At 34.4% G+C, this 14,223-nt stretch overlaps 3 protein-coding genes across 3 annotated transcripts; 1 reads left to right on the top strand and 2 right to left on the bottom strand.

The window, feature by feature from the left end:
* Window positions 1-722: 722 nt before the first annotated feature.
* LOC148266656 (uncharacterized) lies at window positions 723-2,736 on the top strand. Its single transcript, XM_088215435.1, has one exon. It carries the CDS (start codon window positions 1,208-1,210, stop codon window positions 2,537-2,539), a length of 1,332 nt encoding a protein of 443 aa, XP_088071561.1. The 5' UTR covers window positions 723-1,207; the 3' UTR covers window positions 2,540-2,736.
* Window positions 2,737-5,696: 2,960 nt separating this feature from the next.
* On the bottom strand, window positions 5,697-7,096 carry LOC110811976 (F-box/kelch-repeat protein At3g23880-like). The gene has a single exon (XM_022038612.2). The coding sequence runs from the start codon at window positions 7,004-7,006 to the stop codon at window positions 5,822-5,824; it is 1,185 nt and encodes a 394-aa protein (XP_021894304.2). The 5' UTR covers window positions 7,007-7,096; the 3' UTR covers window positions 5,697-5,821.
* A 770-nt stretch (window positions 7,097-7,866) lies between these two features.
* Window positions 7,867-14,028, bottom strand: LOC110811957 (reverse transcriptase-like protein). The gene is made up of 12 exons (XM_022038587.2): window positions 13,868-14,028; window positions 13,648-13,756; window positions 13,424-13,487; window positions 13,092-13,193; window positions 12,934-12,998; window positions 12,646-12,741; window positions 12,260-12,339; window positions 11,764-11,980; window positions 10,912-10,967; window positions 8,834-8,962; window positions 8,548-8,731; window positions 7,867-8,237 (listed from the first exon to the last, which is right to left on the bottom strand). Exons 1-12 carry the CDS (start codon window positions 13,927-13,929, stop codon window positions 8,112-8,114), a joined length of 1,290 nt encoding a protein of 429 aa, XP_021894279.1. The 5' UTR covers window positions 13,930-14,028; the 3' UTR covers window positions 7,867-8,111.
* Between the last annotated feature and the right edge of the window lie 195 nt (window positions 14,029-14,223).

The following is a 14,223-nucleotide window of genomic DNA, read 5'->3' as shown; positions in this document are numbered from 1 at the left end:
GTTTTATTGTATATAAAAATAAATAAAAAATTAAAAAATTAAAAAAATATTAAATATAAAAATATAAAAATATATTTAGTTAAATATATTAATGAAAATATTACATACATCTATATTTATAATTAAATATATAAACACATATATAAATATATAAATTTAGTTATATATATAATAAAATATATAGAATTAAATATATAAATATATGTAGATACAATAAAATTAAATAAATTATATACATGTATATATAATTTTAAAAATATAAGTATATAAATTTAATTACATATATAAATACATGTTATATATAAAAAATATATAATTAAATATATTAATACATATATAAATATATAAATTTATGTATATATATAATAAAATATATAAATAAAATAAAATCAATATAATTAAATAAAAAATATAAGCATATAAATTTAATTACATGTTTATATATAAAAAAATATATATAATTAAATTTCTAAGATGGAAATGTTTGCATGTTATAAAATTGTGCGAAAAATAATTTAATAAATAAAAAAAAATAGTATTAAAAATCACGACTAAATCAGTAAAAATCGTACAATGTCTTTAAAAATGTTTTAAATTTTTTTTTTTTTGAAAAAATTATACTATTTTTACTAAAACATCGTTCAAATAGGTCTTAAATCTCCGGATTGCGCCGACGTTTTACCATTCAACCAATCAAATTCTGCCATCGACTTTGATTTCCCGGCACTGTAAAAACGCCGGATTCACTGTCCTCCGGGGTAAACAGAACCCGGTGACTGTTCCCTTCTTGTCCTTTTTTGCAAATTCATGTTTTTTTTTTTTTTTTAACCCAACTTTTTCGTCGCTTTCCTCTCGCTTTTTTTCAAGACTGGAAAGTCTTAAAATCGACGACACAGATCACTTTCCGATAGATTCCATCACTTTCTCTCTCGGTTTTTCTTGGAAAATTCTCTCTATGTGTTCACCGCCTTGCTCTCCACCAATCCACACAAAGTCCTTAGCTTCACTCATCACTTCTTCTGCAGTCTTTTGGTCAAGGTAAGGTCCCGGACTCTTGGTTCTTGATTTTGAAGACTTTTTTATCTGGGTTGGTTTGGTTTTGGGATTTCTCTTCGATGCCATACGATTGTATATGCGAGGGTCTCGAAATTAGTTTTGTAGGTGAAGTCCGTATTGGTATCGGTACTGCTGTTGATATCGGTATCAAATGATGCCACCGAGAAGAAAGAAATGGACTGAGGTTGAGGAGAAAACCCTAATTGACAAATATGGGGAGATGGTCTCTGATGGAACTCTCGCAAAAATGAAAACACGCGAGAAAAAGTATAAACCCATCGCTGTCCATGTGAATTCCGTGCACCATCTCCGCGATCCTATCGCGTTCCCCTGGCAATGGACTTGGAAAGATGTTTCCACAAAGGTGCAAAATATGAGGCACCAGTACTTGCTTGTGAAGCAAAAGATCAAGAAGCCCGACCTGTCAGTTGAGAATTCGGGTGTCGAGTGTAATGGGGATGAGTTTGATTGGGTAGAGGGGCTGACTCACTGGGCGAATTTTTTGCTGTACAAGGATGTTTTTGGGGATGTTCCTGCTTCTTATAGTATTAATGGTAATAATAGTCATGATATGGTAGCTGGGGCAAACGAGGATAGAGAGAATGATGGGGGTTTTGTTGGCGGAGAAAGAGGGATAGATATGGTGGAGTTTGGGCAAATGGCTCATTCCGGGGATGGGGATTTTGCAGGGATTGATGTTGCAGAAAATGGGGTGCTGGGATTGGGGTTTGAGTATGATGGTGAAGAAGGAGATGAAAACTATAATGGTAATGATAGGGTGAAGGAGGATGGTGAAGATGGTTTTGTGTATGAAGAAGTGGATCCCGGTGGTCCTAATCTCAAGAAGAAGAGGAAGGTGTTGAAGGGGTTGGAGAAGAAAGCACTTGGGTTTCTTGCCAATCAGTTGGGGCAGTTGCGGGAAATGGAGGGTAGATTTGAGCAACGTGATGTGGAGAGAGAGCGGGACAGGCAGAAGAGGGAGAGCCTTTGGTTGGAACGTGAGCAAGAATGGGAACGGAAATTGGATCAGAGGGAAAAGGAGAGAGAAGAAAGAGAGAAAGCTTGGGAAAAGTTGAAGAGTCAGAGGATGCAGGACTGGGAAGCTATGGAGAAGGAGTTCGAAGAAAGGGAAAGAAGAAGAAGAGAAGAAGAGTTGATTCAAGAGAGGGAATGGGAAGAGAGGATGAGTAGGCGGAGGATGGAATGGAAGAAGAGGATTGATGATATGTTGAATCAGCACCGTGCAGAAATGGGACAGATGCAGACCCGGATTCTTCATGAGCAGCAAAACCTTACCAGCCAGATAATCGGGATGTTTTCCCAGTGGGCTGGGCACCCAGCTGGACTCTCCGACCATACTGGTGCAAGCAACCATTATCTTTCTCAAATGATGCAGAGTTTGCATCATGTGAATGGGATGGTTCATGGAGACACCAGGGTTGAGGGAGACAATCAAGATGATCAATTCATTGTTGATGGATGATGTTCCATTTCTTAAAGCATCATGTCCTCGACCAGCGGAAACAACTTGGGAAGTGGGGGAGAATGCTTGAGATGTTGAGAAGTGTAAAGATCAGTCATTCGTTGCATTTAATTGTGTACTCTCGATATGGTTGTATACTGATATATTATGTTATAGTCTTGGTTAATAAAATATATCAATTTCTTCTTCTCCGACTATATTTGTGCACTATAATTTGTTCTTTCTGAATATAGTGAACTACGGTAGTGGTGCAGCTTCCATAAATTCCTTCATACCATTTTCCTTGGCATCAGATAGATAACTGCCTAATATGATCTTCCTTTCAGTACTGCAAGTAAGCATTTATAGTGAGTACCATGTTGGTTTTGTATAATAGCTAGTTATTTAAAAGATTAAGACACTAGAAAGTCCACCATTACATATGACAAATTGTCCAAACACGGAGAGGAGATGACTGATCAGACTCTGGAAAATTGATATCCAGCGGCTTTCATTAGCAGAGCCATGGCATTCATCAAACCAAAACTTTGTTTAATTGTAGAAAAAATGTTAAAAACCAGTGAGATAAAATGTTTTTATGTTGAAAGTGGATTTAGTTTGCGTTGCATGTTGTTTTGCAGGAAGTCTGGACTGCTTGCAGCCCAGTTCTTCTTAGGCAAACAAAAAGATAGCTGTTCTCTATTTTGTTCACTTGGATGTTAATAGAAACCTCTAAATATAAGAAAGGATTCCGAGCTTTATTAGATAAAATAACAATCAAAGATCAATACAACATCAGAAAAGGGAAAAGGTTTTCAGAAAAAAATCATTATCCCAATTACCCCGCAAGGAGAAACCAAACTCTCAACACACAGCTTTGCATCATGACTGCTGCTTAACCCATCAATCAAAAGATACTGAAATGCATCATATTTAGAACTGTAGAGAGCAGCTAACCCAGATTCTTAACTCCAACCAGCACGTGATCTTTATTTGATCGAGTTTATCTCACTGTTTCTGGAAATTCACATAGGTTCTGTATACTCTGTTAAAGTTACAACACCAACCAGCACGTGTTCTTTATTTGATCAAATTTATTGTTTATTTTATTTTAATTTATTAAAATAGATGTTAGAGTTTGTTTTTATCATTAGTGGAGAAGTTAGTAGGCTTTGGTTTCATATTCTTTATAGATTTGTTGAATACTCATTAGTGGAGAAATTAGTAGTAGAGAATAAAATGACATGACTTGGTTAGTAAAGAAGCTAGTGGTGGTAGAGAATAAAGGAGTATGACTTTCATTTATATTGATTGTATGCTTATATAAGGCAGCCCATTTATATGCAATGAATTCATTTTATCCTAATTTTATTTCTTATTTTACTATATATTTTTTATTAAGTGCATTTACTCTTTCCTGTCCACAATATATATATATATATATATTGTGTTTTGACTTTTTTGCGAGTGATACCTTGTTCTTTTTAAGAGAATTGAAACGATTCTTTATTTTATAATTTTGCAGCCTTCTTCACGAGAGATTTTAAAGTCTTCTTTCCGAGTGTTTCTCAACATACTCCTCCAAGCCTTGATACTCACCAGTTTACTTCATGAGTCTTTAACCCCATATTTCTTCATCACCCAAACATCACCACCACATCTGCAGCAATACCACACCATACGTAGGCAACCCCCCCACAGCCCCAAGTGTGAGCGCAAAGCAATCACTTTCACAAACCCACTGTGCCACCTCCTGCTACTTATTACTTGACAGATCGTAAGAAACAATTACAGAAGACGATGAAGAAGGCGACCTTGAGACTGTACCGCACCATTGCCAAGACAAATACCATCACAGTTTAAAGCACCATTCCCATATACACCAGACTTTGTATTTCTCAACAACAATGCCAGGAGGAAGTCCCTTAATGCTTCTCCAACAATTGTACCTCATCAAGAACTCCTTCACTTGCTCAACACTTGTCCTCTGGCCATGGCAGACTACTTCTACCACCTTGTAGTCGCCATTTACTTTCTCATAACCAAATCCATATGTCACGAAACCTCCAGATCCCGTTTCACTTCCTGAGAGTCCTACAATCTCGTGAACGATCCAATTAATGGGTTCCACAGAAAGAGAGTACGGTAGTCAGTGTGGAGGAAAATCAAACCCATTACATGAACCCAAAAGGTGATAGTAGTCTCGGCCAAATAACTGAAGATCGTGCTCTACAGAACTTATAAATGGGTCGTTCTACGGCGAGGGAAGAGAGCACGACAAGTTCTGATTATTCGATATGAGACTCAAGTCGTAGCAGCTGTTGCAGTTATTGATATTGTCAATGGAGGAACGGGATAGTCTGGGAATGTTCTTTGTTTCCTTCTCCATAAAATTATTATTATTCTTTTTTCTTAATAAAAATTTTAAGTTCCTTTCTAATTTAGTTCATAATTTTTTTTAATTATTATAATTATCTCTCTTAATTTTTATTTTTTAAAATTAGTCCCATCAATAATTATTTATTAGAATCAATGATGATAAATGAATAAGAAACAAGTGTGGTTTCCAAGAAGCTGACATTGTCTCTAAGCTTGTTTCAGAAGCTGAGGAGCTGATAGTATGGTTTATTACTATTATTCTAAACAAGTTGAAATTCTTTGGTTTTATTTTAAAAATAGATAATAGATATATATATATGTATATATAGATTATAATATAATAAAATAAAAATATATAAGAAAGTAGAATTCAAGTTCGATATACAAATCATTAAATTAAACAGTAATTTAGTTATTATTTTTTCTGTTTAACTTGGATCTCTTAACTCTTAACATACATTTGATTTAAAATAATTCATAAACATGTTGTCAGTGTTCTTGAAAAAAGAAATTAAATTGTTGTGCAAAAAAAAAAAAAAAAAAATTAAGATTAACATAAAAATTGAGTCAGAGTTGACCAAAATAATGATTTTTTTTTTCTTTTCTTTATTATAATTTATTATTTTAAGACCAAATATATCTCTTAAAATATATATATATATATAAATATAATTAAATTTATTTAATCAATCAGTATATAAAAGTTAATCATAATTCCATATTTGATGAATATTTAGACCAAACTCCATTCATATATTTAATTCTACAATTAACTTGTTAATAAAAAAATAATCACAAATTAACTTCAATTATACATAGAATTAACATAAAAATTACTCGAAATTTCCCAACAAATATTATAATCAATCAACAACCTGCAAGATCATAAAATAATCTGTCAAAGATCCTTCACAATTTTTAATTTTAGCTATCAACATTATCATCACAGCCACAAGGTGAAACTAAACTTTCCTGGAAACGAACCACATGAAACCAATCCCATTCAGCATTCAACCTAAAATTCTTGAATCCCTGCTCTTCACCATCATACATAACCAGTTCCCTTCCATCAACCTCCAGCACAAGCTTCCCATTCTTTGTGAAGCATACTGTTGTGACCCAGTACTCATACAATGGAAGTCTCTCACTTGGACAACTAATACAAAACACTCTACTCCAAGATTCCTTCACCCTATAATCTTTCATCACCCACATTTCAAAACATTCTCCACTTCTATAACAATGTAAATAGAGCGAGTCTCCTAGACTACCCATATTCAAATACAATATTGTTTCATCAATGAAATTATCTGGGAATGGCACGAAGTCTATGAATTTCTCCTCCCCCAGATCAAATGAAAAGATTTGAAGTGGTTCGTTTTGATTGTTTCCTGGTCTCTCCAACCAATGCAAAGCCCCATTTAAAGAAACACTAGGTCCTTCCATCATGGTATAAGTATAACCAGAACTATGGTGTTGGGTCATTGATCTCCAAGTTTTGGATTTCAATGTCAAGACTTCAATTCTAGTTTCTTTAGACCCATCAGAAGATTCGAAGCTAACACCTCTCACTACTTTGTAATCATCAAGAGAAAAATCATGGCCAATACCAAAAAAGGAAGTACCTTGATCAGGAGAAAGATTAAGTTTTGGCAACTCCATGGATTTTCTAGTAGTTGGGTTCCATAAAATGAAGTTGTCGTAGTCAACCACCAAACAGACCAACCCATCACAAGATCCTGCGACTTCAGCTTCGAGATCTGGAACTCTAATTGGGTATTCAAGCTCTGATATTGCTTCCAACTCCTTGTTGCTGTCATGGCTTGATGCTTCGTGGTCAACGATAGATTGACGAGGAAATGTTGTGATCAGGAGTTTGTAAGGGTTGGTAATGGTGTCTTGCTTTGATCTTTTAAGGTGCAGTTGGGCAAATTTTGAACTGGAAATCAGAGAACGCCATGGCTTGCTCACGCATTTGAATTGCATAAGAGACTTGACAGGCAATCTCGACAGAATATCAGCAGTTATATCATTAGGGAGTTTTTCCATTTTTCCAGTCCTAACCAGGTGGATTGTTTTCTCTGCGTGTATATCTACACACACACACATACATGGAGGGAGAAAGAGAGGGAGACTATTAGGTATATATGCACAGGTTTCTTATTCTAAACAAAATTGACCTTGTCTTCAAACTTCTTTCATAAGCTGAAAATTAAAATATATACACTATTTTAACCAAGTTGAACTCGTCCCGGTAATTAACTATTTTAAACTTAGGCAGACAAATAGTTTATGCAATTCTATAACACCCATATAACCCAAGGAAACTGAACTTTCAAGCATTTCTTTTTTCCCTTTAATTTAATAGAAATTAATTGAAACTTGTCAAAATTCAAATCCAGATTTTTATGACTCTGTAAGACAAGGAAAGTCCACAACTATAATTTGGAGTGTGTGAAAGAAAGGTGTTTGAAGCAGCAAAAGTTCTTTAAATTACTTGGAGTAAATATATATTTATTTAAAAAATATATACTAGGCTAACTATTTTCTTTGTCAATTTTTATTCTAAAATGTATGAATTTTAAGAGAACAGTTAAAGTAGAGATCTTTAGATTAAAAAATAATAATAATAATAAGACTAAAAATAATAAAATAGAAAATGGTGGATTTCATTGATCTGTCAGACTCTCCCTCTCTGTTTTGCTGTGGGTTTTAACCAAAACCAAGCCAGTACAAGTTGAAGCATGTTTTTAAATGTGGGGGGTGGAGGAAAGGTTTGGATTTGCATTGTAAAAATCTGCTTGAACTTGTTCTGCCACTATTTATTAATTAAAAAAAAGTAATATATATATGTATAATAAATAAAAATATATCAAGTAGAAAAAAAAAAACACTAAAACACTCCACTAAGAAAACCACATCAAGGAGACATGCAACTGAGTGCGCATGATAGATGTTAGAGATCTAAATGACAGAAAACAAAGCACTAATTGCTCATATAGACAATCAAAGTGACATGATTATCATAAGCATATACAAAGATGGTGCCAAATTGTATCCTCCTGTCTAAGCTTTCAAGGATCTGATGTTTGCAGCGGGGTTACTGATAATTTCATCAGCAGGAAAATTGGCACTGAAGACAGAACTCAACAATTACATACACGGGAAGCAATAACATTTTAGCTTGCCAATAATTGTTAAAATTGGATTGTAGTCACTTTTCGATCATATCATTTGAATGGAGTTCTAGTCGCATTTGGTCTATGAGTAGTTTTTCAATAGCATCTCCAAAGCTTGATAAGTTTTGTCGCATGTGTATGCCCAACGAATTTGCCACTTCCTAGAATAGAATTAGCAAACAGGTAAGTATCAGCAAGTCAAAAGTTTGTTATAAGAACCATTAAACAAATGCAAGAGAAAGAGGGGGAGCTAGGGTGCTATTCCAGCAAAGATCATGAGGAATAACCATATGCTCTTAGAAATCATAGCAGGCAATGTGGTTTTGCTTTTTGTTTGTCATGCTATTTTTCACTTTGGTGGTCCAAAACCACATGAACATTTTCATATAGTAGCTTAACAACTTAACAATAAAGCTTCTAGAGCCATAAATGACATTAAACAGACTTAAAAGCAAAAACTGGGGTGCTCACCTCAACCTTGCAAAGTAAGCTTAAGGAAATTCCTTTTGAGTGATGATCTGAGCTCTTAAGAGATATAAGTTTCAATGGAGAATCTGAAAGTGGCCAATCTTGAGAAATCTTCAGGAAGGCATCAACTCCACCAACCAAATGAGCTACAACTGTCTCATCCCTATCCAAGTACTCAAATGAGTGCCTGCATCAGGATTTACACACAAGACAGTGTAAAATCTCTAACATAAAGACATAAAGTACAAAACAAATTCTGAATATTTACTCACAAATATAATGGCCTAACCTTGACTTGTTTGCACTCTTCACCATTAATCTTCTGAGAGTGGTTAGGATAATTCTTTCTTGCACTTTTCCGACAACCCACTCCAATGAAGACCTACCATCAAGCAGTGCTAACTTCGAAGATATCTGCCTGCAACATTTTAGAAATTACTGCAAATTCTATGCACCATTGATAATGATACACCTGCAACTTATACATGCTCGATCAAAGATTTAGTGCAGCTGTTTGTTTAAAACATAATTAGGTGACTGTGAAATTAGAATTTAGAATTGATTATGTGCACCATTGATACTGATACACCTGCAACTTATATATGCTCGATCAAAGATTTAGTGCAGCTGTTTGTTTAAAACTTAATTCAGTGGATATGAAATTAGAGTCTCGAGTTGATTGTGGGTACAAACTCAATTTTTTCTAAAGGGTAGGAAAAGAAATATTATTAGATAAAGAAAGAGTAGTAGGTCAAATGAAGGATTGGGCATCCTCCTAAAAAGGGAAAAAATATGGAAGAAAATAGAGAAAATGAAACTACCCTCGAGAAATGGTAGCCAGTCAATCTCTACGCAACATCGACAAAGAAAGATCTTAAAGTGCTCATGCTCATCATTGGGTAGCTGGAGCTTAATGTTAGCGCAGAATTTTGTGGATGGTAGTTGAAAATGACTTTCAGGGCTCCAGGCTGAGTAATTTACAGAAAAATAAAAATGAAAAGAAGCTGTAGAGTTCTGTAGGTTCATTACGATGTGTTTATGGTTATAGATTAGGCGTACAGACAGGACAAACCATCAAACTGCTGCTGCTTCATGCTATTTTTTTTTGAGTACATCAAAATATATGCTAATCTTGCTCAAGGCAAGCGCTTAAACCTGAACCTCTATCTTAAATTAGGACTGAACCATAGCCCCTCGGTTTGCTGCTTTGGGATTTAAGTTCCACTGTTCAAGGGTCATTTTGGCAGAAACAAGGGCTTTTAATTGCTAATTGTTGGACTGTTTTAGAGGCAAATTAAGGGTTAGGACAGATTTTGGGTAAATAAGTGTAGAATACTGAAAAGGAAAGCCAAAAAAAAAAAAAAAGAAAAGATAACAGACAAAAATGAAGGAATTTCCATCCTTTTGTAAAAATTTTGAGCTACTGAAAATTGTTCTCTGCCCCGCACGATTTTTTCTTTTTTTTTTTGAAGTAAAAAGTATAAAATGTATTACTATAAGCACCAAGGGGGTGCAACTCATGTACAAGTATTTACAACTCAGTCATCATGAGAAAAAAAGTTTCTAAAAGCCTTCATAACTACTGGAAGATGAGCCAATAACAAAAACTCTAGGGTCCTAAACCATCTATTTTTTAAGAACATCAAAACCCTTTGTATCGTCTAATCCACCAAAAGCTCTCTTGTTCCTTTCCTTCCACACTGTCCACAAAACGATGAGAGGAATCAGATCAGCAAATGTGCACCTGCTTCTCAGATACTCCCACGCCCACAGCTCTTCCCTAGCCAACCCAGCCATCACTCATTTAATCCCAATTGCTCTATACACCAAAGTCCACAACTCATACACAGTACGGCACCGCAACCATAGGTGGTTACAGCTCTCCTCTGCCTTCTTGCAGAGAAAACACGCGTTTACCAGCACCTGACCCCTCCTTAGTTTATCAATGGTTAGAATGCACTATCTATATGCCTCCCAAGCAAAGTTATTTTTGCAAAGTTATGGGTCCTTTGGTTGGAGTAAAGGGTTAAAAGTTTTAAGCAACGATCTCAGTAAATCTTTATTCTTTAGGGTAACAATGATGCTTTCATTATATTTATGCTAAGGCTCATAACTTCTTCAGAGAGGTATCTTTATCCACATTGAGAAGGGATTAAGATCCTACTTGGTCTTAATGCATCTTCTTTGACCCATGCATTTTTTTTTCTTTCCTGGAGGATACCTTATAGGCTCCTTCTATGAAATCCATTTCTCTGTCTAATACTACATCTGTTTTAAAAAAAGTTTCCCTTATAAAAATTAAATGTTAAATACAAACATTCGTTCATAAAACTACAGATCTATCAACGACCTTCAAAATGTACAAACCTGAAAGACTTTGCAGCATCAACTATGTCACCTATGTATACATCATTTGGAAACATCTGGACCAAAAAAAAGAATGTCACTGTCCAAATAAAAAATTGGAATACTAAAACAGATATTAGTCCTTAAGACTATTGAATTTTTAAAGGTAGGATTTCAGCCAACAACTTTACTTATATCACATTGGTGAAAAAATTATCGTTCTTAAAACATGTTAAATACATGGTAATTATATATGTGATTATTTGCATAAGAAAGGAACTTTCAAGAGCCAACAGAAATGGAGGGAAAGGACAAAATTAAGGACATGAAGACAAATAACAATTTGAGACAGTGCAAAGTTTAGAAAAACGAAGAAGACTGCATGGATTCCACCATCTAATGACGCCCAAGTATCAAAACAGCATAAGCTCTTAGCAGAAAAAATTAGATCATGATCCAAGAAAAAAGAAATCAAATGACATATTGAATCAGCAATAGTTTTAGAAGAAGAAATGAGAGATAAATTAAAAGTCAATGTTTTATTTAAACCAGCATTTGCAGAACTCATCTTTACAACAAAAAGAACAGCATGTAATGGGTATGAAGTTTCACCTCAAAAGGCAGGCCAGCTAAAAGTCATATTTTCTCTTTATACCCAAAGCAACCAATAAAAAGAAAAATTGCACCAAATGAGGCAGCACAAGGGCCAGAAACCAGCTGCATTACCCCAATAAAATTTATTTTTACTAAAATTTTGAATTTCACACACACAAAAACAGAGAGAGAAACTCAGACAAGGAGTATAATGTCATAATTCATGTATACCTACAAAATTTTATATTTGAGAAGATGGACAAGCAAAGGAAGTCATACCTCAATATTCTTTGGTTCCAAACTGCCATCCAAAATCTCTATTAGCAATTCATGATTCAATTCAGATGGATCAGCAATATCTTCATTTTTTCGCTGGCACTTTAAGACTTCTAATTGTGGAATATATGTTTGCAAAGACAGCCTAATGTAGTTCCCGTCAAACTCCATGTCCTTTAAACCTGTCAATGAATCCTCAATCTGCTCTACAACATTCAATCTGAAAGTAATAAAAGAAAGGGTAAGGTACTTTTTCTTTCACGAAGAGCCATCAGCCTCTGCGGTACTTCTCTCTATCTAAGATACGTGGATGAGGTCATTGTTTGGGGTTCTGATTCCCCAATTAAGTAGGGGCTTTGGCTCTTCGAAATATATGTACACACACACACACAGACATACATGTGTGTGTGCGTGTGCGTGTGCGTGTGCACGTGTGTATCTTTCAAACAGAACCAAAAAGATATATGACATAAAAAACATAATTCTATAGCCAAATTACCTTTTAAACATAGAATCAAGACCCTGAAAGGACTTCAGAATTATTTGGTTCTTCTCAATTTGACTTTCAAGTTCCAAAATCTGAAAGGTATATGAAAGAGTCATAAGAGAGTGAAGTACGAAATACTGAAATATAGTTCTCCATAAGTTTTGTCATAAACCGTCATTATCATTTTATTCGTGAAAACAATGAATGTATCAACACGAGCACATTGTAAGACATGGTTAGAACTGAGAAGATAGAGCACAATCAAAATCACATCTACTCATCATTTGGGATTTCTGTCAATATTACTCCGCGCTCCAAATAAGATCACACAAATATTAACTTCCTCCACTATGATGTGTATAATACAGTATCAAATAACAAGGACCAAAGAGCTAGACCTCAAACTTCTCATCTCTGTGTGCATTGGTCAAATTTGATTGATCTTCTCCACCGGTATAGCAATTAAGTGGATCCTCTTTTGCTTCCTCCATACCCTAAAAGGTGAGACATAATGAAGATGCTTAGGTTATGAATTCAAATAAACAATAATACCATGAAGAAAACAACCATTTATCTGTTGATTGGATCTTATTTACCAAAAAAGGCAACTTATAATTTGAATTGTTTATTCTTATCATAGAGTAACCAAGTTAGAAAGTTCAGTGACTGGAGTTGGGAGAAATAACCTTTGATTCAACGAAATCCAAAGAACACAGTAAACCTTCAAGATCACTCTCTAGTTTATTAGAATCTGCAGAAAGTTCAGGCATCCATTGGAAACAAAACTTACGATAATACATGTCTAAAAAAATGTCATGATAATATTAGAATTATAAATTGTCACCTTCAGCATTGGTTCTTGAGAGAAGCTCAATTTCATAAGAAATCTTTGCAGTTTCAGCCTGCACTGTCTGGAGCTCCTTCTTCAAGTACTCCAAGTATGAATCTGCACAAAAACTATCTTTACTTTCATAAAATAATATCTCACTAAATTGAGCTTTTTCAGTTATTTTTAGTTGCCTTCGGTTCTCATTTTAGTTATTGGAAACTTCAATAGCAACCTTATGGTCCATGTTTTTTAAGTGAAAATTAAACATATTCTTCGAAATATTACTAAAATTCCAAGCAGCATCCACGTACTCCGAACAAGAGCATAAAATCAAAAAAGACACACACCCAAATCTTCAATGCCCAAGAAATCAACGTTAGAGTACTCTGCAACAATCTGCTTGACCTTGTTCTGCACAATTTTCATAGTGTTCAACGCAACATGAAATCTTCAAAAAATAAAACAGAGTTGACTAAAAAAAAGCTAATTAAGTTAACAAAAGAAATTCACTTAAAGAATGCAATACAGAGTCAAAATTGAAACCTTAATGTGCACAGAAAACCGAAATTACCTCAATGTGGAGAGTACAGTCTTTGAGTAAACTTTCAGAATCGGACATGGATACTTCATTCACATCATCCTTGCAACTTCTCTGAATAGCTTCGAGCTCTCTCAATCGACTGAACATTTATATTACCAAAAAAAAAAAAAAACAATGAAACAAAAGTTAGAAGTGTGTTATACGCATGCAAGAGAGACAGAGACGGAGATGGAGACAGAGAGAAATAAACCTGCGTATAGTGTCGAGATCCAGCGGTTCCGAAGAGGGAGACGCTTCCATACGATCTCCCATTTTGTACTTCACTCTCTCCGTCCCCCTCACGGTTTAACTCCAATCTAGAGACTTGAAAAGAGAACTGCAAAAAGCGTGAACTGAGAATTCAAAAATGAAAATGAAAATGAAAATGAATATTTTCTATTATCATAAAAATAATAAAAAATGAAATTGTAATAAATATTAAAATTTAAAAATTAATTTTATAAATTTATCATTATTTTTATTAAATCTATTATAATTAATAATAAATTATAATTTAAAATTCTATAAAAAAAATAAAATAAGTAAAATACATAGTGAATTTCTGTC

The sequence above is a fragment of the Carica papaya genome, chromosome 3, assembly GCF_054855325.1.
Source record: "Carica papaya isolate Zhongbai chromosome 3, ASM5485532v1, whole genome shotgun sequence".
Taxonomy (NCBI): domain Eukaryota; kingdom Viridiplantae; phylum Streptophyta; class Magnoliopsida; order Brassicales; family Caricaceae; genus Carica; species Carica papaya.
Note: the sequence above shows the minus strand (reverse complement) of the source record. Positions and strands in the feature narration are given on the sequence as shown.